This window comes from Notolepis coatsorum (genome assembly GCF_963971535.1).
Source record: "Notolepis coatsorum genome assembly, chromosome: 1".
Classification (NCBI taxonomy): Eukaryota; Metazoa; Chordata; class Actinopteri; order Aulopiformes; family Paralepididae; genus Notolepis; species Notolepis coatsorum.
Genome location: NC_140165.1, coordinates 97,739,716 through 97,766,769, shown reverse-complemented (window position 1 = coordinate 97,766,769; position 27,054 = coordinate 97,739,716). Strand labels below are relative to the sequence as shown.

Below are 27,054 nucleotides of genomic sequence, written 5' to 3'. Positions count from 1 at the left end.
CCACAGCGCCTACTTCACGGACCCCGACTAAAGCACCCTGTCCGACCGCCAGCCCGCGCCAGGAATGAGTCACAGCACTCTCACAGACACGCGCTTACAAACAGAATTTTTTTCTCTTTTTGATCCCATTTTCTATATTTTCTCCCATCCCAATTTCGTATCATCCAATTCAACCCTCCCCTGTCACGAACGTTGTTTCTTGCCTCCCACAAGCCGGCTGCAATGTGGACTAAGTCATACATAGCACAAGTCCCCTCCGGTACTTGAGGTAACAGCAGTTGCATCTTTTCACCTGCGCAGCTCGATCTCTCAGTGGCGAGGAGTAACGCGTGGGAGGCTCACGCTGCCCCCGACACTTCCTGATTCTACTGCGCAGGCGCACCAACCGACCTGTAGGAGTCGCTGTCCACAACGCCCGATCCCCACCCATCAGTTTCCCACCCCCTAATACGGCCAATGTGTATTAGTACGGACGACCAGCTAAACTGAAAGCAAATGTGGAGCGCTGGGCTCGAACTGGCGAGCCCAGCGTCTCCAGATTTCGTGGCGAGCGCCTTGCCCACTACGCCACGTAGTTGCCCCTACAAACAGCCATTTTAACCTCTCAAGCCCTAGCCATATTTCCGGAAAATTTGCCTAAAAGTAAATACCCAAGTAAATGATTGCTCCACTTCTACAAGGTCCATTTGTATGTTCTTGGTATCCAGGGACATATATAGACCTCAGGGAATGTATTCCCAGTGTCAGAAATATTGTGGCTGTTATACTATGCTTGAGTAAATTGCAATGAACCAAAGGAGAATATAATTTGTTAAATTATTTTAATTTTTCTTCTTTGACCGTGAATAACACCATGCAGAGCTCATTCAGCACCTTCTTGAGATCAAGTGTATACAAGATCTAAGCAAATGAATAAAGGGCAGATGATTTACAGGGGGTTTTGTAGATACAGTACTGAATTTTGCCATCCGGACTAAGGCCGTCCCCGAAACCTGTTTTTGGGATTCGAACTTCGTCAGGGTTTTTCGAACGGACTTTCAAACCTTCGTTTTTAATAAAATTATTTTATTTCATTATTATTTAATAATAATAATTTTTTTTTTTTTATAAATATCCTCAAACTAAATCCTCAATTTGAATAAAGTGATTAATCTGATTAAATTTGTCTTTTCTTTATTAAATCAACTTTCTTTAATGAATATTACTCATCAGTTTTTAATACTATAATATTAGTGTAGCCTAATCTTTATCTGCAACTGTGAAGAAAAACCCCATTGGTTTAAACAGAATGAATAGACACGTAAAAAAATATTTAAAAAATTATAATATTTTTTTATTTATAATTTATTTTTATTAAAAATAAAAAATTCAAATGTTGATTTAGAATTCGAATGCCAACATAACGAACGAAGGTCCGAACGTTCGAACGTTTGGGCTCAGCCCTAATCCGGACACATGCAATTTTAAATATGAATATAGAATATCAGGCCTATAAATTACCTCATTGTGGCCAAGTCATACATCTATGGATCAGGCCAAATCTCCTCTTTCCAATGGCAGAGTTCAACCAGGCACCCATTACAGGGCAGCAAAGACCATGAATGAAATCTACTGTAAGTACAGTTACTTTTGTATAATGTCCATAGTAGGGCTGCATGATTAATCGTAAACAAATCTCGATCTCGATTCATAGACGTATGCGATCTCATTTCTAAATGACAACGATTCTGATGTATTTGCATTTGCGTCAAAATGGAGATCAGTTGCATTAAAACACTCGCTCCTATTCCCCTATGGATTCACGTCACACTGCATTCACATGTTGACTTATTTGCTTCGGAACAATCCCAGTTGCGATATCAATCACACTTACAGTACACGATGTAAAGCAAAACACGCTATTAATTCAACATTCAATATATTTTCGTACTTTTGTGTTGGCTTGTCGCAGATTCCTGTTTTTGGGTTCCACAGATGAGAGCTGGACAACACAACGGTTCCATAGCCTTATAGTCATACAGTCCAAAGTTTATAAAAATCCCACAGAAAATACGTTTTGTAGAATGTAACGTGTGTACCGGTAAACTCTGTGATTATCCAAAATCATAACATTCTGACGCTAGAGTCGGGACAAAGGTCAGAACTGAAAGTGGTCATTTGATGGAGTGCTTGTCAAATGACACACGCTTGTCAAATGATGCCCTTAGCTGACTGACAATAGCAAAGTGCTGCAACGCAGAAAAGAGACTCGACTTATTTTGTATGTTACAAGAGACTTAAGTTTAAGTCAAGCACTTTAATATATGTTATGTTTAAGTTTAAGTCAAGCACTTTGATATATGTTATGTTGTCTGTTTAAGAAAGAGTGCAATAAATGTTTTTATTGAAAAAATAAGAATCGTGTGAGAGAATCGTGATCAAAATTTTTTGGAAGAAAAATCGTGATTCACATTTGAGCAAGAATCGTGCAGCCCTAGTCCATAGCTCCGCCATTTTTCACCAGATTACAAACGGCCATTTTAAACCCTCTTTAAATCCCTACTCCACGCAGCTGGAAACCTCCTATCAACAAAGTTCAAAACCATCTTTTCACAGCTATCATTCGCATTCCAAGAAGTATCCCTGGCACAAAGTCAAATAAAAGAAACGACAACAACACAGGGACCGTAGATAAGTGGTGTGTTTTTTCAGGATCTACACTTTGGATGCAACACAGTGAAGGCATTGATAAGGAAAAACATCCCTGTAGATTGGTCTGGCCCGAGCCACTGCCAAGCACTTTACCCACAGTGGGCGAAACCAATGTAAACAACCAGAGGGGGGTGTTTTTGTTCGCCGTCTCGCAGCCGCTTTGAACATAATCCCCCACCGCACTAATGGGAAGTTAACGATCCAATCAGAGAGCTCCGAGGTCCCTCGGTGGGCGCTGCGCGTGGCGCTGAATGACGCAGATGGCCTCGGATGGACTTCCTGAAGTATGGCGCTCCACGCAAAGCACAACGCACAGCCCCGTATCGGGTTCTGCACAGACCCAGCTGGTGGTTGGTGCCGTGTGCGCGCACACACACACACACACACACACGCACGCACGCGCACGAGCACACATGCGCACTAAGGTGTACTTTGACTTGTGCTTAATGCACAACACACTTACATTTAAACATTTGAAACACACATATAGACATATGCACATAAATACATGAACACGTTTGAGTAAACACACACTAATAATAATTAGAACACACAAATGAGCAAGTTAAGCAGCGAGACACAGGTGGACCTTCCCATCTGCCCCTTTCCTTCTGTATTTGTTTTGTTCTCATCCTGTTTCTTCTCATCCATCTCTCTCTCTCTCCTCTCTCATCTCTCTACTCCCCTCTCTCTCATCTCTCTACCCCTCTCTCTCTCTTCTTTCTCTGTCTCTTGCACTGTCTCCCCCCCCCCCTCTCTCTCTGCCTCCCTCTCTCCCTGTGTCTCTCTCTCGGCTGGGTCTCGGGGGTCCTTGTCATAGGAAATACACTCTTAATAAGAATTAGTAGGCTATAAATAGACCACAATAGACTGCTCCGCTCCGGGCAGGTCGACTGTTGGCAGGTACAGGTCGATGTTGGCAGGTACAGGTCGACTGTTGGCAGGTACAGGTCGATGTTGGCAGGTATAGGTCGACTGTTGGCAGGTACAGGTCGACTGTTGGCAGGTACAGGTCGATGTTGGCAGGTATAGATCGATGTTGGCAGGTATAGGTCGATGTTGGCAGGTATAGGTCGATGTTGGCAGGTACAGGTCGATGTTGGCAGGTACAGGTCGATGTTGGCAGGTACAGGTCGACTGTTGGCAGGTACAGGTCGATGTTGGCAGGTACAGGTCGACTGTTGGCAGGTACAGGTCGATGTTGGCAGGTATAGATCGATGTTGGCAGGTATAGGTCGATGTTGGCAGGTATAGGTCGATGTTGGCAGGTACAGGTTGATGTTGGCAGGTATAGGTCGATGTTGGCAGGTACAGGTCGATGTTGGCAGGTATAGGTCGATGTTGGCAGGTATAGGTCGATGTTGGCAGGTGCAGGTCGATGTTGGCACATATAGGTCGATGTTGGCAGGTACAGGTCGACTGTTGGCAGGTACAGGTCGATGTTGGCAGGTATAGGTCGATGTTGGCAGGTATAGATCGATGTTGGCAGGTATAGGTCGATGTTGGCAGGTATAGATCGATGTTGGCAGGTATAGGTCGATGTTGGCAGGTACAGGTCGATGTTGGCAGGTACAGGTCGATGTTGGCAGGTACAGGTCGACTGTTGGCAGGTACAGGTCGATGTTGGCAGGTACAGGTCGATGTTGGCAGGTATAGATCGATGTTGGCAGGTACAGGTCGATGTTGGCAGGTACAGGTCGATGTTGGCAGGTATAGGTCGATGTTGGCAGGTATAGGTCGATGTTGGCAGGTATAGATCGATGTTGGCAGGTATAGGTCGATGTTGGCAGGTATAGGTCGATGTTGGCAGGTACAGGTCGATGTTGGCAGGTACAGGTCGATGTTGGCAGGTATAGATCGATGTTGGCAGGTATAGATCGATGTTGGCAGGTATAGGTCGATGTTGGCAGGTATAGGTCGATGTTGGCAGGTATAGGTCGATGTTGGCAGGTATAGGTCGATGTTGGCAGGTATAGGTCGATGTTGGCAGGTATAAGTCGATGTTGGCAGGTACAGGTCGATGTTGGCAGGTATAGGTCGATGTTGGCAGGTATAGGTCGATGTTGGCAGGTATAGATCGATGTTGGCAGGTACAGGTTGATGTTGGCAGGTATAGGTCAATGTTGGCAGGTATAGGTCGATGTTGGCAGGTATAGGTCGATGTTGGCAGGTACAGGTCGACTGTTGGCAGGTACAGGTCGATGTTGGCAGGTATAGGTCGATGTTGGCAGGTATAGATCGATGTTGGCAGGTATAGATCGATGTTGGCAGGTATAGGTCGATGTTGGCAGGTATAGGTCGATGTTGGCAGGTATAGGTCGATGTTGGCAGGTATAGGTCGATGTTGGCAGGTACAGGTCGACTGTTGGCAGGTACAGGTCGATGTTGTCAGGTACAGGTCGACTGTTGGCAGGTATAGGTCGATGTTGGCAGGTACAGGTCGATGTTGGCAGGTATAGGTCGATGTTGGCAGGTACAGGTCGATGTTGGCAGGTACAGGTCGATGTTGGCAGGTACAGGTCGACTGTTGGCAGGTACAGGTCGATGTTGTCAGGTACAGGTCGACTGTTGGCAGGTATAGGTCGATGTTGGCAGGTACAGGTCGATGTTGGCAGGTATAGGTCGATGTTGGCAGGTACAGGTCGATGTTGGCAGGCAACCAAATGACTGAGGAATCTGGCACTGAGGTAAACAAGCCGATTGGTCACATGACACGTCAGGGTGAGAACGCACACGCCCTCCCCACACACAAATATACACATACATACTCTCTCTCTCTATTTTTTTTTTATTCTGTCACCTTTCTGTCACCTTTTCTGTTGTTCTCCCTCACTCTCTGCCTCTATCTCTCTCTCTCACACACACACTCTCCCACTCAAGGGACCGATGACACATCTGTTTTCTCTTCAGGGCTCATCATTCTGTGAGGGAGTAGGACTGCTGTGTCAGTGTGACATCCTGCCATTCCCTAGACACACACACACACACACACACACACACACACACACACACACACACACACACACACACACACACACACACACACCTCCATCTTTATACAGCTGGGGCACCACTGGAGGTACACAGAGAGTGCAGAAGGGTAATCATGCACATGCACACACACACACACTCTCACACAAACACATACACACACACACACACACACACACACACACACACACACACACACACACACACACACACACACACAAATAAACACGGGCACGCCTGCAGTCTCTCTCAGAACCTCTCTGATTGCTCTGCTCGGGTCGAACAGCAGAGGCATCATGGGTAAATGGGGCGAAGCAGAAATCAGACGCTTCGCAGACAAAATGACAGCAATTCAGCAAAAGCACTAAGTGGGTCATTCAAGAACTGCGGGGGTGGGGAGGGTGGGGGGTGGGGACGTCATCACTGAGGAGGTCGAAGGTCAAAACCAGCTCAGTCTCCAGAGGTCATACCACTGAAACATGACCCGGAGTAAAGAAGTCTGATTCTGTCGTCTTTCCGTTTGAAGATGATGACCTACAAAAAGTACTCCAGTTACTTTTTTATGGGTGTTGTTGCAGTTATGTTTTATGGGTGTTGTTGCAGTTATGTTTTATGGGTGTTGTTGCAGATTGTCAAGATATACATGGTAAAGAGGAGCATAACTTGTCACGAACATATATATTCAAGTAACCTTTAGTATTGTCTTGTTTCAGTTGAATCAAATAGGAGAGAATGAACATTTGGGGGGCTGGGGGCTACGTCTCAATGACTAAGTGAAAGGGTAGGTCAGCAGTGGGAGTCAGATTGTGCATGTGCATGTGTGTGTGTGTGTGTGTGTGTGTGTGTGTGTGTGTGTGTGTGTGTGTGTGTGTCATAAATACTACTTGCCCTTTTTTTATCTCTCTGTCTTTCTTTCTGCCCCCCCTCTCTCTCAGTCTTTCTTTCTGCCCCCCTCTCTCTCTCAGTCTTTCTTTCTGCCCCCCCTCTCTCTCAGTCTTTCTTTCTGCCCCCCTCTCTCTCTCAGTCTTTCTTTCTGCCCCCCCCCCCTCTCTCTCAGTCTTTCTTTCTGCCCCCCCCTCTCTCTCTGTCTTTCTTTCTGCCCCCCCTCTCTCTCCGTCTTTCTTTCTGCCCCCCCCTCTCTCTCTCTGTGTCTTTCTTTCTGCCCCCTCTCTCACTCTCTCTCGTTCTCTCTTTCTTTCTGCCCGCTCTCTCTCTTTCTTTCTGCCCCTCTCTCTCTCTTTCTGCCCCCTCTCCCTCTCTTTCTTTCTGCCCCTCTCTCTCTTTCTGCCCCTCTCTCTCTCTCTCTCTCTTTCTGCCCCCTCCCTCTCTTTCTTTCTGCCCCCTCTCTTTCTTTCTGCCCCCTCTCTCTCTCTTTCTGCCCCCTATCCCTCTCTCCCTCTCTTTCTTTCTGCCCCCTCTCTCTCTCTCTCTCTCTCTCTCTTTCTTTCTGCCCCCTCTATCTCTCTCGCTCTCTTTCTGCCCCCTCTCCCTCTCTTTCTTTCTGCCCCCTCTCTCTCTCTTTCTGCCCGCTCTCTCTTTCTTTCTGCCCCTCTCTCTCTCTCTTTCTGCCCCCTCTCCCTCTCTCCCTCTCTTTCTTTCTGCCCCCTCTCTCTCTCTCTCTTTCTTTCTGCCCCCCCCCCCCCCCCCCCTCCCTCCCTCTCTCTCTCTCTCCCTCTCGCTCTCTGTGGTCAGGGCTTTGGCTAGTCTCTCCCAGGTCTGTGCTCTGTCAGCAAAGCACCATCAAAGACACCCTTACGCAAACATACACGGACACACACACGCACACGCACACACACAGAGTCCAAACCACCTCATTACAGCCATCATCATAATCCCAGTCGTCACAAACCCCAGCGGTCCTGCCACCCGCGATACCCGATAGGAAAAAAGCTGCTTTTCAGCCACAAATAGGACCCGACTCCAGCCTCCCGACTCACCTCGTAGGCGTTCTGGATGTTGAGCGGCTGCCCAGTGGCCGCCACGTGGCCCACAATGCCCTTGTTCCACTCCAGGCGGATGCAGCTATTGGAGGACTCCTCCAGCGTGGAGCCCTCGGCCACGTCGAACAGCCGGCTGACCAGGAACTTCCTGTTGGAGCTGTCCTCCCCCACCTGAGGTCACACACACACATGCACATGTTTTACTATACTTGTGAGGACATTGTATTGCTTTACATTCGTTCCCCCTAAACCCTTACCCTCGCGATATGCCCAAACCTAACCCTAACCCTGACCTTGACCCTTGACCTGATGATCTGCGTGTGCTTTGGTGTGAGGAGGACAGAAGGCCTCACGTTAAACTAAAGGAGGCTCGTCAAGAGTTGGTTCTCAAAAGTGTAATTAAAATAGTACACAAACACACACAGGCGGCAGGAAGTGATGTGGTCTGTTTAGAACAGGAGGGTTTGGTGTAGACTAGAGCATACTGACCTGTTCGCTGTATACTAGGGCCCTATCGAATGAGGATTTCACGGAATTGAGATATTAACACGGAATTCTGAATGATCACGGAATGGCGTGGAATTTTTATTATACATGAATCGGTTTTCATATAAATCAATCTTCACTACAACTTTCAAACGGTGACGTGGCACAGTCTACGGAGACGCAAAAATTACGGCTACCAAATCCATTCAGAGACAGCGGAGCGCAATGCGCGCTCCGCAAGTCAGACATAGGGCTGGGCGATATGGCCTCTAAATGATATCGCAAATTTTTTTTGCCATATTTTGACATTTCCTCTAAATCACTTAAAAATGCTTGATTTAACTCTTTGATGCATACAGTCACACCAATATGATGGTTATAATAAGTCCCTGCAACATATGTTTGCATTATTAAACCATGAAGATGCTTTAAAAAATAATTTAATGAAAATGTACTAAGAGTAGTCTACTGACACACTAATAAAAAAAATGTACATCTAAGACAATTTATATAAAAACTCTTGGGTGCCTAAGACTTTTACACAGTACTGTGTTTTCTATCCACTTTAGCCAAACACACACACACACACACATATATATGTATATATATACACACCCTACTGTGAGAAAATAATAATCACACACAAAGGTATAATGGCTTATAGCAGACTTAATGATTTTAGAATATTTCAGATAATGAAATTAAATGTTTATATCATCAACTATCCAGTTAGTATTTATACTGTCTGTAACGTTTGGCTACTTTAAATCATTGAATGTAGAGAGAGAGCGAGCGAGAGAGAGAGCGAGCGAGAGAGAGAGATAGATAACCCACCCCCTTTCCTCACGAATGGAACTAGTCTTGTGGAGTCCGCTTTGACCGTTTTCCAGGGTTAGCAGCTATCGCTAGTTAGCTTAGCATAATCCTAATGGATACCTTGGTTAGCAGCTACCGTTAGCTCATTGCTCGTGTCAATTAAATTACATGTTATTAAAGGTCCGCGCTGGTCTGTCTAATGAAATTACAACCGCAACATTATATCGCACTGTACAGCCCTGACTACACTAATGTTAGCCTATAGCTCCGCCGTCCCTGCTACACTCGGGACCAATACACTAACGTTAGCCTATAGCTCCGCCGTCCCTTCTCGAGGAAAGCACTGCGAGTGTCTCTCGGCCGCGGGCGGCGCCATATAAACTAAATACTCGATGTTCGCGATATAGTACAGTACTACATCTCGGGTAGAACAATCCGCGATACATCGAGTATACTCGATATATCGCCCACCCCTAGTCAGACATAGACCTCACCCTCATACTGACACACCTCACCCTCATACTGACACACACCTCACCCTCATACTGACACACACCTCACCCTCATGTTGACACACCTCACCCTCATACTGACACACACCTCACCCTCATACTGACACACACCTCACCCTCATACTGACACACACCTCACCCTCATACTGACACACACCTCACCCTCATACTGACACACACCTCACCCTCATGTTGACACAGACCAGCGTTTCCGTTAGCCGGTAATTACCGGTATTTGACCGGCAAAATCTGGTGAAGTCCGACATATCTAATCTCTCCGGTCATAATGTCCGGTGAAAATAATTCCCTCTAAACACAATTAGATTATTTGAATTGTATTAAAATAGGCTAAAATTAAATAGCCTATGCGATGAACGAAACAATCATTACATTTGTCGTTGCTTCACCAAGCAGCCGGTCAATGACATCCTGTGTCAGCGAGCTGGCAGCTGATATATTTACGTGAAGCATGGCTTGGCAGGGTGCAGTACTCCAATTCAGCCATTGGCAATTCAGCTGTTGGGTGGGGGCGCTGCTGACACCGCTGCTCTGCTCTGTCTGCTCCTGCTCCATGCTTCACGTAAATCAGCTGCCAGCTCGCTGACACAGGATGTCATTGACCGGCTGCTTGGTGAAGCAACGACAAATGTAATGATTGTTTCGTTCATCGCATAGGCTATTTAATTTTAGCCTATTTTAATACAATTCAAATAATCAAATTGTGCTTAGAGGGAATTATTTTCACCGGACATTATGAGCAGCAGCACCAAGTCGTTGGGAGGTGGAGATATACATCACGGCGCAAACCCACGATAATGTTGCCGTCTCTCTGCCAAATTTCTCAGTTCTTCGCTTGATATAATTAATACAAATGTCCAATATAACGGAATTCGTTAGCTCATAAAAATGTGATTATAACAGACTGCTGTTTATTAAGGTCGGGCAGACTGCCCACCGACACCTCAAGTCGGCAGCAGCACGCAGTCTCGAGGGACTTATTTTATTTGGAATATATTAATGACTGTATATACGCAAAAGTAGTCTAGTTTTAAGTAAAAATATTATAAATGCCTTGATGATGTCATTCTTTATATAGGCCTATCAATTGTTTTTAAGCTCAATAAACTCTGACCGGAATTTATCCCATTTGTCCGGTAGATTGAAATCTACCGGACACTCAGACCTGCAAAAAAAAATTCTAACGGAAACCCTGACACAGACATACGTTTCACATTCCTCCCTCTCTGTCCCTTCTCCTTGTCTCAGGACTTGTAGGGAGATGGACGTAAGCAACGGTGGTGCTGGACACATAGTTGGGCTGGTAACGTATGAGACCACACTAGACTCTTATAAAGGGTTAAAACCTCCACCACTCTTGAGACAGACCAGACTAGACTCTTATAAAGGGTTAAAACCTCCACCACTCTGAGACAGACCAGACTAGACTCTTATAAAGGGTGTTGAAACTAGACTCTAGACTCTGGAAACTAGACAGACTAGACTCTTATAAAGGGTGTTGAAACTAGACTCTAGACTCTGGAAACTAGACAGACTAGACTCTTATAAAGGGTGTTGAAACTAGACTCTAGACTCTGGAAACTAGACAGACTAGACTCTTATAAAGGGTGTTGAAACTAGACTCTAGACTCTGGAAACTAGACAGACTAGACTCTTATAAAGGGTGTTGAAACTAGACTCTGGAAACTAGACAGACTAGACTCTTATAAAGGGTGTTGAAACTAGACTCTAGACTCTGGAAACTAGACAGACTAGACTCTTATAAAGGGTGTTGAAACTAGACTCTAGACTCTGGAAACTAGACAGACTAGACTCTTATAAAGGGTGTTGAAACTAGACTCTGGAAACTAGACAGACTAGACTCTTATAAAGGGTGTTGAAACTAGACTCTAGAAACTAGACAGACTAGACTATTAGATGATGTTGTGCATTTTCTCTATATGAGCTTATAATAAGTTTATTGTCATCAGTTTATAACCAGACTTGCAGAACTCCGGCCTTACTGTACGTCTTCATTACATCAGCAGTGCAGGAATAAATGATTCACACACACACACACACACACACACACAACACACACAACACACACAACACACACACACACACACACACACACACACACACACACACACACACACACACACACACCCACCAGGAACAGGGAGTAGCGGTCTGCAGCGATCAGCTCGTTGATGTGCAGGAAGATCTTGTGGCAGAGCGCCGTCACGTCCAGGTGGCTGGACACGTCCTTCACCAGCTCCAGGAGGCGGGCGCAGCGGTCGCCCTCGCTGCCGCTCCGCATCATCCCGCCGCTGCCCCCTCCCACGACACCGCCCTCGCCCATCGCCTGGGCCCGGAGGAAGGGCACGGGCTGGCGGTCGGCGTCGCTCAGGAACGTCAGCGAGCCCTCCGAGTCTTTGACCACGATGGGCCTGAGGGGGCGGTCGAACTCCGACGCCGAGATCTTGCGTGTGGGGGTGCCGGGGCCGGAGGCCGGGGAGGGGCAGCGGCTGTTGGAGAGGCCGAGGACGGGGGGGAGGATGGTGCAGGTGGCAGCGCTGGCGGCCGGGGGGCAGAGGTCGGAGGACTGCGGCTGGAGGGCGCGCTGCGGCGAGGGCGTCTCCCTGGAGGCGGAGGGCTGGATGGAGTGGACGCGCTCAGCGAACCAAGCATTCACCATCTCCCTGTGGACACAGAGACGGCGGGATGTTAACGAGCAAGGCAGCGTTATTTATCTTAAAGAACACTTCAGGGTTATAGCTTTTCAAAACATTTCCTATGTACCTTTGACCCTTTGAACAGCCCATCTGAGGTTTCTCTCCTTCAAATCGCCTGTGGTGCTTTTTTCTTTGCGAGTCGTTCCAATATCTTCGTTGGGGAAAGTCTGGGAGTGTTGCATATTTGGATTTGATGGTGGTTTTTTGTTCTTGATTTATTGTGATATTTCTTCTCGACTTGTTTAAAGAAGACTTGTCCAGGCCATGGGGGCATTACCTTGTGATTTCGGGCTTTACAAATAAATTGTATTTGATCTGATTTAGATTTATAGCCGTAACAACACACTTATTTGGACCGATTTAAAAGACAATGATCCACTTCAACTGATACTGCAATATACATACTGATATTCTGATTCAAATAGTTAAAGGGGCACTTCCTTGTGTTGTGATAATTACAGTTCAATGAAATGATGTAACGTAGCAATACCACATCTTATAGGCACTGCTACCTTATCATTTCCTGGTGCTGTAATTAACACAACACAAGGATTCAGCGCCCCAGATGACATCATCGGTGGCCATATTCAAACCCATTTACTCTCAACAACTGTCAAACTAAATAAATGTGTGCAAAACTGTTTTGAATGTTTTGGATGGTGTGTGTGAGATTATGTGCAAAATAAATCAGCATTGTCTTTTGAGTGAAGTGTCCCTTAAATACAAAATATTAAAGGCAGTCCATTTTCTCTTTTGTCTATAGATTCGAAGAACAGTGTTTTAGGCTTTTTTAATGCACACGTTAAGCAGAGCCTAGTAATGACATCATCACAATATGACATCACTGCAGTGTTTCTCCACACATATACACGGCGGGGCAGCCAACCACAATGTCAAGCAGCCCACCGCAAATGTATTTCCCAAATTGATACAACAACAGATCAAAAATGTAATCAAATGTATTTGTATAGCCCGAGATCACATGGAATAGCCCTCATGGGCTGTACAAGTCTTCTTGTACAAATCAAGAAGAAACATCACAAAAGATCAAAAACAACTCACTAAAAACCTAGCAATAGGAAAAGAGCACCACAGGTGATGTGGAGGAGAGAAACCTCAGATGGGCTGTTCAAAGGGGATCCCCCAACTTGGATGTCGGTGATAATATAGTGTTGCAATGGATGATAGATGGATGGAGAATAGAACAGGCGAATAATTGGTATGAATGTATATACATGTAATGAAACACACACATATATATATATATATACAAGGTAACAACAATAGTATCTAAGGCACCTCTACAGATGACCTCAGAAACACTGCACCCAATATTGAACCGTTGCCTTAAAGGAACACGCCAACATTTTGGGAAATTAGCTTACCGTCTTCTCCAGAGAGAGACAAGAAGATAGATACCAGTTTCCTCTCTGTGCGTTCAGTAGAAAGCTATCTGGCTGCATGTTAGCCTAGCTTAGCACAATGAATGGAAGCGGACAGTGCCGGTTAGCCTTCGGGAGAGTTGTTAGTTGAACAATACCTAGGCTAACCAGCACTGAACGCACAGAGAGGAAACTGGTATCTACTGTATCTTCTCGTCTCTCAGACTCTGGAGAAGATGGTAAGCTAATTTCCCAAAATGTTGGCGTGTTCTTTTAAAGGGTAAGTTCAGACATTTTCACCCCTAGCCCTATTCCCTACTTACCGACCAGTAGAGTCGTTTCTTAGCACTGTCTATGCTGTTATTCAACACTGGGATACACAACGGCAGCTCCGGACAGTTAGTTTCACACAACTAATGCAAAGTCAATGGGGCCACACCCCCAGTCGGCACAAGCCCTGGAATAAATGCCTGAGACCTACTCCACACGGTGCTCCCAAAGTAGGTTTTAGTGTTTATTTCAGGGCTCGTCATTGGATATGCAGCCCCCTGGCAGGGTGCTCTGCCACAAGCAGTGGATTAAGTCACAGAGAATCCAGGGAAATGACTCCAGACTTGGCAACTAGGGGGGTGGCATTCCCGTCTCTGTACATGACGGTGTGAGTGGCGCGCGGGCTGTTTGTGTTTTCCTTCGGTCATGGGGGGGGGGTCTTGGATGGGGATGTGGTGGGGATTGATGTGTGGGGTGTTTGGAGGACTGGCTGTTCTGGGGGGGTTCACATGCCTTCGAGCAACACTGTACTTATTGTACTTATTTTATGTCTATTCTTATGTCGGAACTTTCTACATTGCACTACTTTTATTGTCTTTTATACCTATTCTTATGTCTGCAATTTATGCATTGTTTTTTATTCTGTCAATTGTGTGCTGATTTTATGCCTATGTTCATTTATACAAATTGCTGTGTGAAAAGTGCTATATAGATAGTTATTAATATTTATTATTATTATATTGTAAAATTAATTCTGTAAAGTCTCGATGACATTGAAAATTAGGGTGACCTCAATTGTCTTTTTTTTTATCCACTTTTTCTCCCATTTTTCTATATTTTCTCCCATCCCAATTTCGTATCATCCAATTCAACCCTCCCCTGTCACGAACGCTGTTTCTTGCCTCCCACAAGCCGACTGCAATGTGGACTAAGTCATACATAGCACAAGTCCCCTCCGGTACTTGAGGTAACAGCAGTCGCATCTTTTCACCTGCGCAGCTCGATCTCTCAGTGGCGAGGAGTAACGCGTGGGAGGCTCACGCTGCCCCCGACACTTCCTGATTCTACTGCGCAGGCGCACCAACCGACCTGTAGGAGTCGCTGTCCACAACGCCCGATCCCCACCCATCAGTTTCCCACCCCCTAATACGGCCAATGTGTATTAGTACGGACGACCAGCTAAACTGAAAGCAATGTGGAGCGCTGGGATCGAACATGCGATCCCAGCGTCTCTGCATTCGTGGCGAGCGCCTTGCCCACTACGCCACGTAGCCGCCGTACCTCGATTGTCTTTTTAAGAATAAATAAAGGTTTGAAAACTCCCTGGTTTGGCATCATTTAGAGCTGGGAGGTTCACAGAGAATAAAGGTACACCATCCTGAATCCATGCGATATAAGGTAGAGCTGTGAATCTTCACTGGCCTCACGATTAGATTACGATTCGATTCTACGATGCATCTCGATGCAGCTCAATAATATATTACATCCTCAATTGTATAATATATATTACTGCACATGGCTACTTTTTCATCAATTAATACAAGTCAGATAAATTAACTTTTATTTAGAAAGTTCTTAAATCAGAATGTCAAAATAAATGTCTTGCTCGATACCCAGCTGTTAAAAATGGTTCAATACTCTTTTTATTAGTATTAGTATCAATACTTTTAGAATAGCCTGATGCTGTATTTTCTATGAGTTGAGTGGATGCATGACCAGAGCACTAGTTAGCTTTAATAATAATAATAATAATAATAATAATAATAATAATAATAATAATAATAATAATAATAATAATAATAATAATAATAATAATAATAATAATAATAATAATAATAATAATAATAATAATAATAATAATAATATATTTGATTTGTAGGGCGCTTTATAGTTGTGGAGCAAATCCCAAAGCGCTACATTGTAAAAGAACATAAAAGCTAGCAAGAGAGTTTTTTATTTATTTTAATAATCGATTATGTTCTGTCACTGCATCGATGCAGAACCGTCCACGTCCGCATCGCGATGCATCTTCGAATCAAGACATTTCCAGACCCCTAATATAAGGCAAGGGTCAAAGTGGGTATCAAACAGGAGGGAAGACTGTCAGGTTCTAAACTGTGGATACCAAACAGGAAAGGCAAAGACAACTTTAGTGCACTGCACTGTTGCTCTATTTGACTCTTTTTTATTATTGTCTATTTTTAAAACTGAATCAAACCATTGTTGTGGAAATTACTCTAAGAGAACAAACGATGAGCCGAGTAATTCTGAGTCGAGTTATAAAAAACGAACATAGATTTATTCATTGTGATCACAGTGAAAGTGCTCAGTTACTAATCAGAGACCAAAGTGTACACAAGCGTCTGACCAGGAAGTGAGACAGAACCCTGGTCAGACGTACGATTAAATACATAATTGAAATGACGTACATTAGACATCCAGATATGACAGAAAAGGTAAACAAAATATGCCCACTGGGAATGAATAACAAGATTGGCTCAATAGCCTTTGTTATGTCTTAACTGGAGAGGGAAATAGCCTTGCTATGGCTCACACTAGGACTGAAAAAGATAGGCCAAATGTCATCTCTCCCCAACCTTGGTCGTTGTTAAAGAGACAGTCAGACTAGTGTCTCCTAGTGTCTAAGCTGTGCTAGTTGACCTATATTAAACTAGTCGAATATGTATGATAGAATATGTATTTCAACACAGATATATAATGACATGATAATATTGCCATGACACCATAAACAAGGTGGCCTATTGGGATGTTAGATCCTAATGTGAAAAACTGTGATTTTATATGTCTGCACTTGTCTGCATAGGCCTAACAAAAATAATAGTTGGTTTCAGGTTGGTTGTCAGTTTGGCCATGGGTAGGTAGGGAATTTATTTTATTTTATTTTTTTATTTTATTCTTTCCCACGGCGACTATGGATAGGGAATTTCTTTATTTAATTAAAATGTTCACAACAACATGGATGCATGTACTCTGCCAGCATGTTTAATATCCATAATACTAAATGTTTGACTAAGATTTCTATGAAACTTTATTCTAAAAAGAAAAAAAAAAAAAAAAAAAAAGGATTTTTTTTTTTTTTTTTTTTTTTTTTTTAATATAATTTTTTTTTTTTAAACTCATAAAATATATTGGGTCGCACCTAAATCGGCAGGGTCGGTCGGCAACCTGAAACCAACCATTATTTTTGTTAGGCCTTATGTGCTTATTTTATGCCTGTTTTTTCTGCTGTGAAGCACTTTGAGCTGCAATTTTTGTATGAAAGGTGCTATACGGGGCGCCCTCGTGGCGCATACCATAGTGCCTCGCGCACCTACGCGGCCGACCCGGGTTCGATCCCAGCACCCGACATTATTTGTCGCATGTCCTCCCCACCTACAGTATCCTCCCGTTCGCCCTCTCCTCTGTCGGTCCTGCGTGACCAAGAAAATCTGTAAAAATGCCAAAAAAAAGAAAAAGAAAAGGGTGCTATACAAATAAAGTTTATTATTATTATTATTATTATTATTATTATTATTATTATTATTATTATTATTATTATTATTATTATTATTATTATTATTATTATTATTATTATTATTATTATTATTATTATTATTATTATTATATATAATAAATACATACTGTTGTGTATAAAATATAAAGGTTACGAAAATATAATGAAACAGCACATGGCAATTGTATTACAAGATAGAAACATGTAAAAAAAAAAAAAAAAAAATCATATGTAGTTTGTACTGGAAAACTAAACACGATCAAATATTACAAAGCGTGAGAAGAATGCCGGGGTGTAATATTTCAGCCATATGGCCTAGCCCTAGCCCTAACATCACGTCCATGTTGTACATGGACTGTTAGTGGCTTGAGTGATGGTGTGGTACAGCGGGGAGGCCAGGGGTTCACAGCTCTGAGAGAGAGAGACTGTGGGTGTTGAATTATGAGGTGCCAGCCAGGCGTATGAGAGAATATAATCACATTCACAACGTCGCTCAGGGCAAGTATATAGACACTGTGTATATCTGAGTGAGGAATTGCTTTCATTGTGTGCGTGTGCGTGCGTATGTGCGTGCGTATGTGCGTGTGTGTTGTATTATATTCTCAGTACTACACACATCTCTTCCCCTCTCACATACATCTCTACACCCTCACACTCTCACACATCTCGCCCTCAGACATACGTATCACATTCCTCCCTCTCTGTCCCGTCTCCTCGTCTCAGGAATCGAAGGAGACAGCCTGCTGGTAAGTAAGTGGTAAATGGACTGCATTTATATAGCAGCTTTTATCCAAAGCAACGACTTGTGCCTCACATTCACCCGTTCACTCACACATTCACACACCGACCGCGGTGGCAGCCAGGCGAGGCGGCGACCTGCTCATCGGGAGCGGTTAGGGGTTAAGTGTCAGTGCCAATGGGGTACAGAATTCTGGCTATAAAGAGTTGCAGAGAATCCTCAACACACTAGACACTAAAGGCCCCCACATAGTCGGGTGGAACGTACGTGGAACGGACTCTGCAGAGGTCCGCACGACGTACTCAAAGCGGACTCAAAGCGGACTCAAAGCGCGAAGCTCCAATTTTCTAACCGCAAAGGCGTCCGTGCCGCTCACTTGGTGTCACACAAAAGGCTGCTCGGCGTGTTGGTTGACATCGACCTGCATTAAATGTGACACTGACCTGCATTTTACTCTGAACACTCACTCCGTGCCAAGAGAGAGTAGGACAGGATCATGGTTAAATGGGTAGGATGGATTGGTCCGGTAAAACTTTGGCAGGTAGATGACGCTAAATTTTGTTTGAATGGCTTTTCTAAATGAAGTGTGTAAAACTGCCAGTTTTATTTAGAAATCTTGGAGACGGAGATAACCTACAGTAGACTCTTTATTTTGACATCGGTGGACGACGCCGTGACAGAAAGTGTAAATAGCGCGCAAGGATTGTGGGAAATGTAGTAAACTGGCACAAGAAATGTAGGAAATTGGTACGCGGTGGTACGCTCGACTGTGAAACCGACTGCGGACATGCCGCGCAGAGTCTGGTCCGCTCACAGTACGCCCAACTATGTGGGGGCCTTAAAGGAAAACTCCAACATTTTGGGAAATTAGCTTATTTAACATCTTCCCTGGAGTTAGACAAGAAGATACATACCTTTTTTGTCTCTCTGCATGCATTAGGCTTAGGGAACGCCCGCACCGTTAGCGTAGCTTAGCTTCATCACTGGAAGTGGGTCAGACCTTTACCCTGAAGTTCCCTACAGTCACGAAATACACTCCAAATACAACTCCAAAACGTTCCTGTAAACATGTTGTGACCTGTGTATTTACCACGTGGAGAAATAAAAAATTATTCAATTCGACATTTACGTTTTCTAAGCAAATATACTCGGAACTATTTTTTGCCGAACCACTCCTCTCTGGGCTCAGTGATTTCACGTCACCAGTGCTACTTTCTAACGTGAGGCCAGTGTTTGTTTACATTTTCATTTCATTCAAAGGATCCGAACCGATTGAAGTTTATGGATACCATGACTGTGGTACGTTTTCATTTATGTTTTTAGATGGAAGGCTGTATTCCATATATGTCTAACGTTAGCGAATATTGTGAGATTGATGAATAGAACAGTCACAACGTTGCTGGACTATCAACCTAGTTAGCCCCTTTCATGACTGCGATGCACGGCTACAGGGTTTGGGCGAGTGAATCCACACAGTCATGGTAGGTATCCATAAACTTCAAGCGGTTCGGATCCTTTGAATGAAATGAAAATGTAAACAAACACTGGCCTCACGTTAGAAAGTAGCACTGGTGACGTGAAATCACTGAGCCCAGAGAGGAGTGGTTTGGGAAAAAAAAATCAGAGTATATTTGCTTAGAAAACGTAAATGTCAAATTCAATTATTTTTTATTTCTCCACATGGTAAATACACAGGTCACAACATGTTTACAGGAACGTTTTGGAGTTGTATTTGGAGTGTATTAGGGGACTGTAGGGAACTTCAGGGTAAAGGTCTGACCCACTTCCAGTGATGAAGCTAAGCTACGCGAACGGTGCGGGCGTTCCCTAAGCCTAATGCATGCAGAGAGACAAAAAAGGTATGTATCTTCTTGTCTAACTCCAGGGAAGATGTTAAATAAGCTAATTTCCCAAAATTTTGGAGTTTTCCTTTAAAGGCCAACTTGCAGGTTGTATTTTTGTTCAATAAACAATGTGAACTAGGCCAACAGTGACTTTCATGAAGAAGAAAAAAATATATTGACATTGACCCAGTTTTTGAGTTTTTAATCAAACATTTTGTCTGCCCAACACAATCATCACCACGCACGTGGATATTTTAATCAATGGTTCATAACGTGCGTGTGTAATCGAAATGATGTCGTCACGGCAGGTGCAGGGCACCAGGGGGCTCACCAGGGGGCGCTGCGGCTGAGAGTCACACACAGCTAGTGGCAGGCAGAGAGCCTTGCTACTACTAGCCGAGGAGTAATGAATGAAAATGTATCTGTTTCACCTAACAACACTATTGCTCCGTGATCATAGCCATCCATCTCTAAAGCTAACCACTATTTGTAAAAGCCACAACCATGTTACCATATTTGTACTAATGAAAATCATTGTGTCGTTGTACATAGTGTATACACCGTTAGAATGGTAAATGGCTGCTTTTTTATATAGCGCTTTTATCCAAAGCGCTTTACAATTTGTTACTCACATTTGACCCATTCACTCACACATTCACACACCGACGGCGGAGGCAACCATGCAAGGTGCCAACCTGCTCATCGGGAGCAATTAGGGGTTAAGTGTCTTGCTCAAGGACACATCGACACGCTGCCCGGGAGGAGCTGGAATCGAACCGGGAACCTCCGGATTGCCAGACGACTGCTCTACCTCCTGAGCCACTGTCGCCCCTAGAAGCTAGCTAAGTTAGCTAACGTAGCTTAGCTTAGCTTGGTAGCCGAAACTCATAACATCACCCGATTTAAAATGGTTCTCTCCTCTTTGTATACCTTTGTCATCACAAGTATTCTGCCAAGGAACTTATGGACACGACAATAGTAGTAGTTATAAGGTGTTTGAGCTTGTAGCGTTAGTTAGCTCATAGCTATCGTCACTGATGCACCGAGTGCAGCTAAAGGGGCTACTATCGTATCAACATGCCGGGGCGCATAGCTTGCTTCACAGGTCTGAGAAGAGGACCTACACATTTTACTCGTTCCCAAAACTCTTTTACATGCACGACAGTAGACATAATGCTAACGTTAGCGGGGTAACGTTAGCCAGAGCCATATAGCCAGCTTGATACTATGACCCGGGGATAAGGCGACAGCCCACAGACCAGTAGCGCTGCTGTACTGAACAACAGGCTGCCTAGTGGTAAATGTAGTTCTTTTTTTACGACATTAAAAACATTATAACTACCTTGTTTCAACCAGTTGTAGCTGGTCCATTAAAGTCTCCCGACGATTAAACCCATTTGCGTCTTGTAAGGCGTCCATTAGGATCAAGGAAATAGCTTTCTGCACTCGTCAAAACTCCTTCTAGTGGATCAGAAGTAGGGGAAAGATACCCGACATGACGTCATGGCCCTGATAGCTCTGATAAGCTTTTTTGATTCGCGCGTGGACCTTTTTACCCCTTTCTGAGTGGCATTTCCGGCGTCAAATGTAAAAAAAAAAAAAAAAATTATTAGATACCAATGATGTAAACTACCCATAATTGAAGAGTAGGGTTTAACCTGCAAGTTGGGCTTTAAGGGGCATTCTCACACCTATAGTTCGGTAGACTCTGTGCAATTCGGGGGTGAAGTTGCAACATTGTTGCATTTTTCATTTGGTGTGATTAGCTTTCACACGGCACTTTGTCAAGCGCCCCAAACACGGTGAACAAACGTCACACGGTGGAACCAGTTGCTTGTCTATGGACAGAACATCCCAGTGAAACTCGCCAACACTTCCTGGTTTTAATGTACGTTTACTCTCTTTTGCGTGTGCATGTGTGTGAGTGAGTGAGTGAGTGAGTGAGTGAGTGAGTGAGTGAGTGAGTGAGTGAGTGAGTGAGTGAGTGAGTGTACCCATACAGTAGATATAGTTTTATGGAAATGCTATTGTATCTGTTAACCCACATTTGAAACATCATCTGTGTCAATAATTGTATGTGTATGATGGGTGCTGCACAGTCACAAACGTAATTGAATGACTCCCAATGAGCTAATTGCACTGTTAGTGTTTATGACCTTAATGTACTTTGTATTTACGTGGACATAAATAAAGCATTTAGCATGTAATTGTGTGTGTGTGTGTGTGTGTGTGTGTGTGTGTGTGTGTGTGTGTGTGTGTGTGTGTGTGTGTGTGTGTGTGTGTGTGTGTGTGTGTGAGATTCATTTGATGTGATTATGGAGAGGTTTTCAAATCAGCCACCATATTGTCTAATCATCCCATGATGCCAATTACCACCAAGGTTACCAGCAACTTGAACTCAATCTGTCTTATTAGCGGTCTTGTGGCGCTATAAGGTGGAGTTCCTCTCACATCTTCTTTTGACCCTGAAATTACCCAGTCAACATTATCACCACCAGCCAACACCATGTTACCATGTCACCAACATAGGGCTGGGCGATATGACGATATTATATAAATATCGGGTACAGTTCATTAACGATACACTTTTTAAACGTATCGTGGATATCGTGATGTTTTGCCCAAGAGGCTTGTGTCGCGTCAATCTGGTCCACACGTTGACACTTTTGAACAGCGCCGCCCCACACACACTACTGCATCAAAAGTGACTACTTATGATAACAAAGGCATTCGTTTTGTGGCATTAACGTTATAATAATAATAATGCAGGACCTGTTCAGAGGTCTCTATATAGTTACACTTTCAATAACATCAGCGTATTTACATAGTGCCGACCGAGGTCGACCTAGATATAGCAAGCTCGTTCATATCTCAGCCCGTGCTGACTCAGTTGTGCCCATTCTGCGGTCTGTTAATAAAGTTTTCAATCAGACAGATGTATGGAAAGGCTTTTATTATAACATCCGTTGCAGTAAAATCATTATGCCTCCAGTCGTTTAGTCCTTCTGCGGAGCTAAAAGCTAAACGTCGGCCGCGGCGAGCTGCCATTGTTATTGTCATTGAGCTCTCCATGGCGGAAGTAAAAAATAAATACGCGCTTTCCGATTGGTGCTAAGAACAGCAGGGCGGGTGCAAGCGATGTGACGTAATTGGCAGACGCGACTGTCAATCAAAATGATTCTGTTTGCCGACTGAATGAATGAGAACGTTATTAAAAGATTGCAGCATGGGTACAATACAGTACAGCTCAATACAACAACAGTCAACAGCGGACTGGAGGATGCAGACCAGAGAAAGACTTTCGTCTTGTTTACATCAGGGTCCCCCATTTTCAATTCATCATATTTCATATCTAAATCATATAATATCTCATTGCTAAATATATGCAATATATAATCTAATAATCCAATAATCTAAATCTAATATATAATATAAAAATGCTAAATGCATGGGTATTTTATTTTGTCTTTAATGTTAGCTTGCAAACTCAAATACTGTCTTGGTAAGCCTCATAATGAATTTTGGGGAAAAAAAGAAAAACATCGTGATGCGTATCGTGTATCGCCGAAAGGTCAGAAAATATCGTGATATCATATTTAGGCCATATCGCCCAGCCCTACACCAACACCATGTCACCAACACCATGTCACCAACACCATGTCACCAACACCACGTCACCAACACCATGTCACCATGTCACCAACACCACGTCACCATGTCACCAACACCATGTCACCAACACCACGTCACCAACACCATGTCACCAACACCATGTCACCATGTCACCAACACCATGTCACCAACACCATGTCACCAACACCACGTCACCAACACCATGTCACCAACACCATGTCACCAACACCATGTCACCAACACCATGTCACCAACACCATGTCACCATGTCACCAACACCATGTCACCATGTCACCAACACCATGTCACCATGTCACCAACACCATGTCACCATGTCACCAACACCACGTCACCAACACCATGTCACCAACACCATGTCACCAACACCATGTCACCATGTCACCAACACCATGTCACCAACACCATGTCACCAACACCATGTCACCAACACCACGTCACCAACACCACGTCACCAACACCATGTCACCAACACCATGTCACCAACACCATGTCACCAACACCATGTCACCAACACCATGTCACCATGTCACCAACACCATGTCACCATGTCACCAACACCATGTCACCAACACCACGTCACCAACACCATGTCACCAACACCATGTCACCAACACCATGTCACCAACACCATGTCACCATGTCACCAACACCATGTCACCACGTCACCGACACCATGTCACCAACACCACGTCACCAACACCATGTCACCACGTCACGAACACCATGTCACCAACACCATGTCACCAACACCACGTCACCAACACCATGTCACCATGTCACCAACACCACGTCACCAACACCATGTCACCAACACCATGTCACCAACACCATGTCACCAACACCATGTCACCAACACCATGTCACCATGTCACCAACACCATGTCACCATGTCACCAACACCATGTCACCATGTCACCAACACCACGTCACCAACACCATGTCACCATGTCACCAACACCATGTCACCAACACCATGTCACCATGTCACCAACACCATGTCACCAACACCATGTCACCAACACCATGTCACCAACACCATGTCACCAACACCACGTCACCAACACCACGTCACCAACACCATGTCACCAACACCATGTCACCAACACCATGTCACCAACACCATGTCACCATGTCACCAACACCATGTTACCAACACCATGTCACCATGTCACCAACACCACGTCACCAACACCATGTCACCACGTCACGAACACCATGTCACCAACACCATGTCACCATGTCACCAACACCACGTCACCAACACCATGTCACCAACACCATGTCACCAACACCATGTCACCATGTCACCAACACCATGTCACCAACACCATGTCACCAACACCACGTCACCAACACCATGTCACGAACACCATGTCACCAACACCATGTCACCATGTCACCAACACCATGTCACCAACACCATGTCACCATGTCACCAACACCATGTCACCATGTCACCAACACCATGTTACCATGTCACCAACACCATGTCACCATGTCACCAACACCACGTCACCAACACCATGTCACCAACACCATGTCACCATGTCACCAACATTATGTCACCACCACCATGTCACCAACACCATGTCACCATGTCACCAACACCACGTCACCAACACCATGTCACCAACACCATGTCACCAACACCATGTCACCATGTCACCACGTCACCAACACCATGTCACCATGTCACCAACACCATGTCACCATGTCACCAACACCACGTCACCAACACCATGTCACCACGTCACCAACACCATGTCACCAACACCATGTCACCAACACCATGTCACCAACACCATGTCACCAACACCACGTCACCAACACCATGTCACCACGTCACCAACACCATGTCACCACGTCACCATGTCACCAACACCATGTCACCAACACCATGTCACCAACACCATGTCACCAACACCCAGGGCTCCAGACTAACTTTTTTTTACCACCGTCCCAGAACCGTCCCGAAATACAATCTTAACCGTCCCAAAGTGAATGTAACCGTCCCAAAAATCAAATGTTGTTTCTTTACTTTGGTTTTGTCGTCTATAGTTGTTATTGCCATAAGAAACACCATTCAGAGAAGGGGAGAATAAATTGATTTAGTCAAAAGGCTCCCAGGTGGAAAGATTTCACAAGAATAATTATGATTAAAAATAAATAAATATATATATATCAGGGCTGTACGCTAAGCTTTTTCACTAGGGGCACACTTGCCCCTAAATGAGAAATTTAGGGACAAAAAATATTTTTTAGGGGCACATTTTTAAATACCAATTTTACCATTATTTATATCGATTGTTTTTGATTTAAAAAAAAATTAAAAAATTTATTTTATATAATTTCTTTTTAATAAAATATATTATATAATCATACTTGTAGTTGTATTATCTGCGAGACATCGCCACCACGCAACAAGTCTAAATGCTCGCTATATGCAACCAGCTCCACTGTCTGTGTACTCGAGTAGCCTCCAGCTACGGCCAGGATTCCCCGGAGCTGCAGCTGGACCCTATTGACTATATTCAGCGTGCCCTCAGCTCGAATACGCATCGACTCAGTGTTATAAGTAGGGATGGGTATCGTTAGGATTTTATCGATACTACTACTCTTATCGATACTGCTTAACGGTTCGGTACTTTATCGATACTCTTATCGGTTCTTTTTGATTTAGCAAAAAAATTATTAAGAACAGAATCGACATTGCTTTATTATTCTTTTATATAACTATATTACTGCACATGGCTACTTTTTTTTATCAATTAATACAAGCAGTCAGATAAATTAACTATTTTGGGACTTTCTATTTTATTTAGTAGTAGTGGTCCTGAGTTAAGCTGGTCCACCCATCCGATGTAAAGGCTAACTTTGGCACATCTTTAAGCTCTGTGATAACATTGGCCTTTTCAACATTATACCAGGCAGGAATCAGTGTGTTACTGAGGACATTCCTGCAGGGAGGGGTATATTTGCAGTTGAGAGCATTGGTCATCTCCCTACAGTAAATATTAGAAATGATTGAATTATTGTAAATTTGTGTGGAGTGGTGGGAATAGCTGCTTCAATAATAACTTATAACAACAACAACAACAACAACAACAGACAAGTTAGACAACTATGTATACAAAAAAAACGATATACACTGAATGATTAGTTGTTACCTAAAGCCCTTGGACTCCACTGTAGAGAAGGGGTGCAGGCCTTTGACAACAAACTGGGTCACAGCCCTGTGACACTCGTTCACCCTATCCTCTGTCATCCTTCCTAGCTGCTAGGGAGAAGGGACTTTGGGTGGTGGAGGTAGGGAGGATGTGTGGTGGCCCTGGGCTCACTGGCCTGGGACACATTGGTGGCTGACGCCTCAGCTTGACGATCTATAAAAAGTTTTTAGATTGTAGTATTTGTAGCTAAACAATTATTTTGTTTATTAGCCTATTTGTAATAATTCGTTATTAGCCTAGGAAACTCCGTATA

The 27,054-nt window shown here is 44.1% G+C and overlaps 1 protein-coding gene across 1 annotated transcript in view; it reads right to left on the bottom strand.

The window, feature by feature from the left end:
- The window catches only part of pde5ab (phosphodiesterase 5A, cGMP-specific, b), a gene marked incomplete at its 5' end in the record, with an annotated part of 195,044 nt that overhangs the window by 144,522 nt on the left and 23,468 nt on the right, over nt 1–27,054 (bottom strand). The window contains 2 exons of the mRNA XM_084320619.1: nt 7,620–7,793; nt 11,607–12,138. Of these exons, the coding sequence (XP_084176745.1) occupies nt 7,620–7,793; nt 11,607–12,138 (706 nt within the window). The remainder of the gene's footprint in view (nt 1–7,619; nt 7,794–11,606; nt 12,139–27,054) is intronic.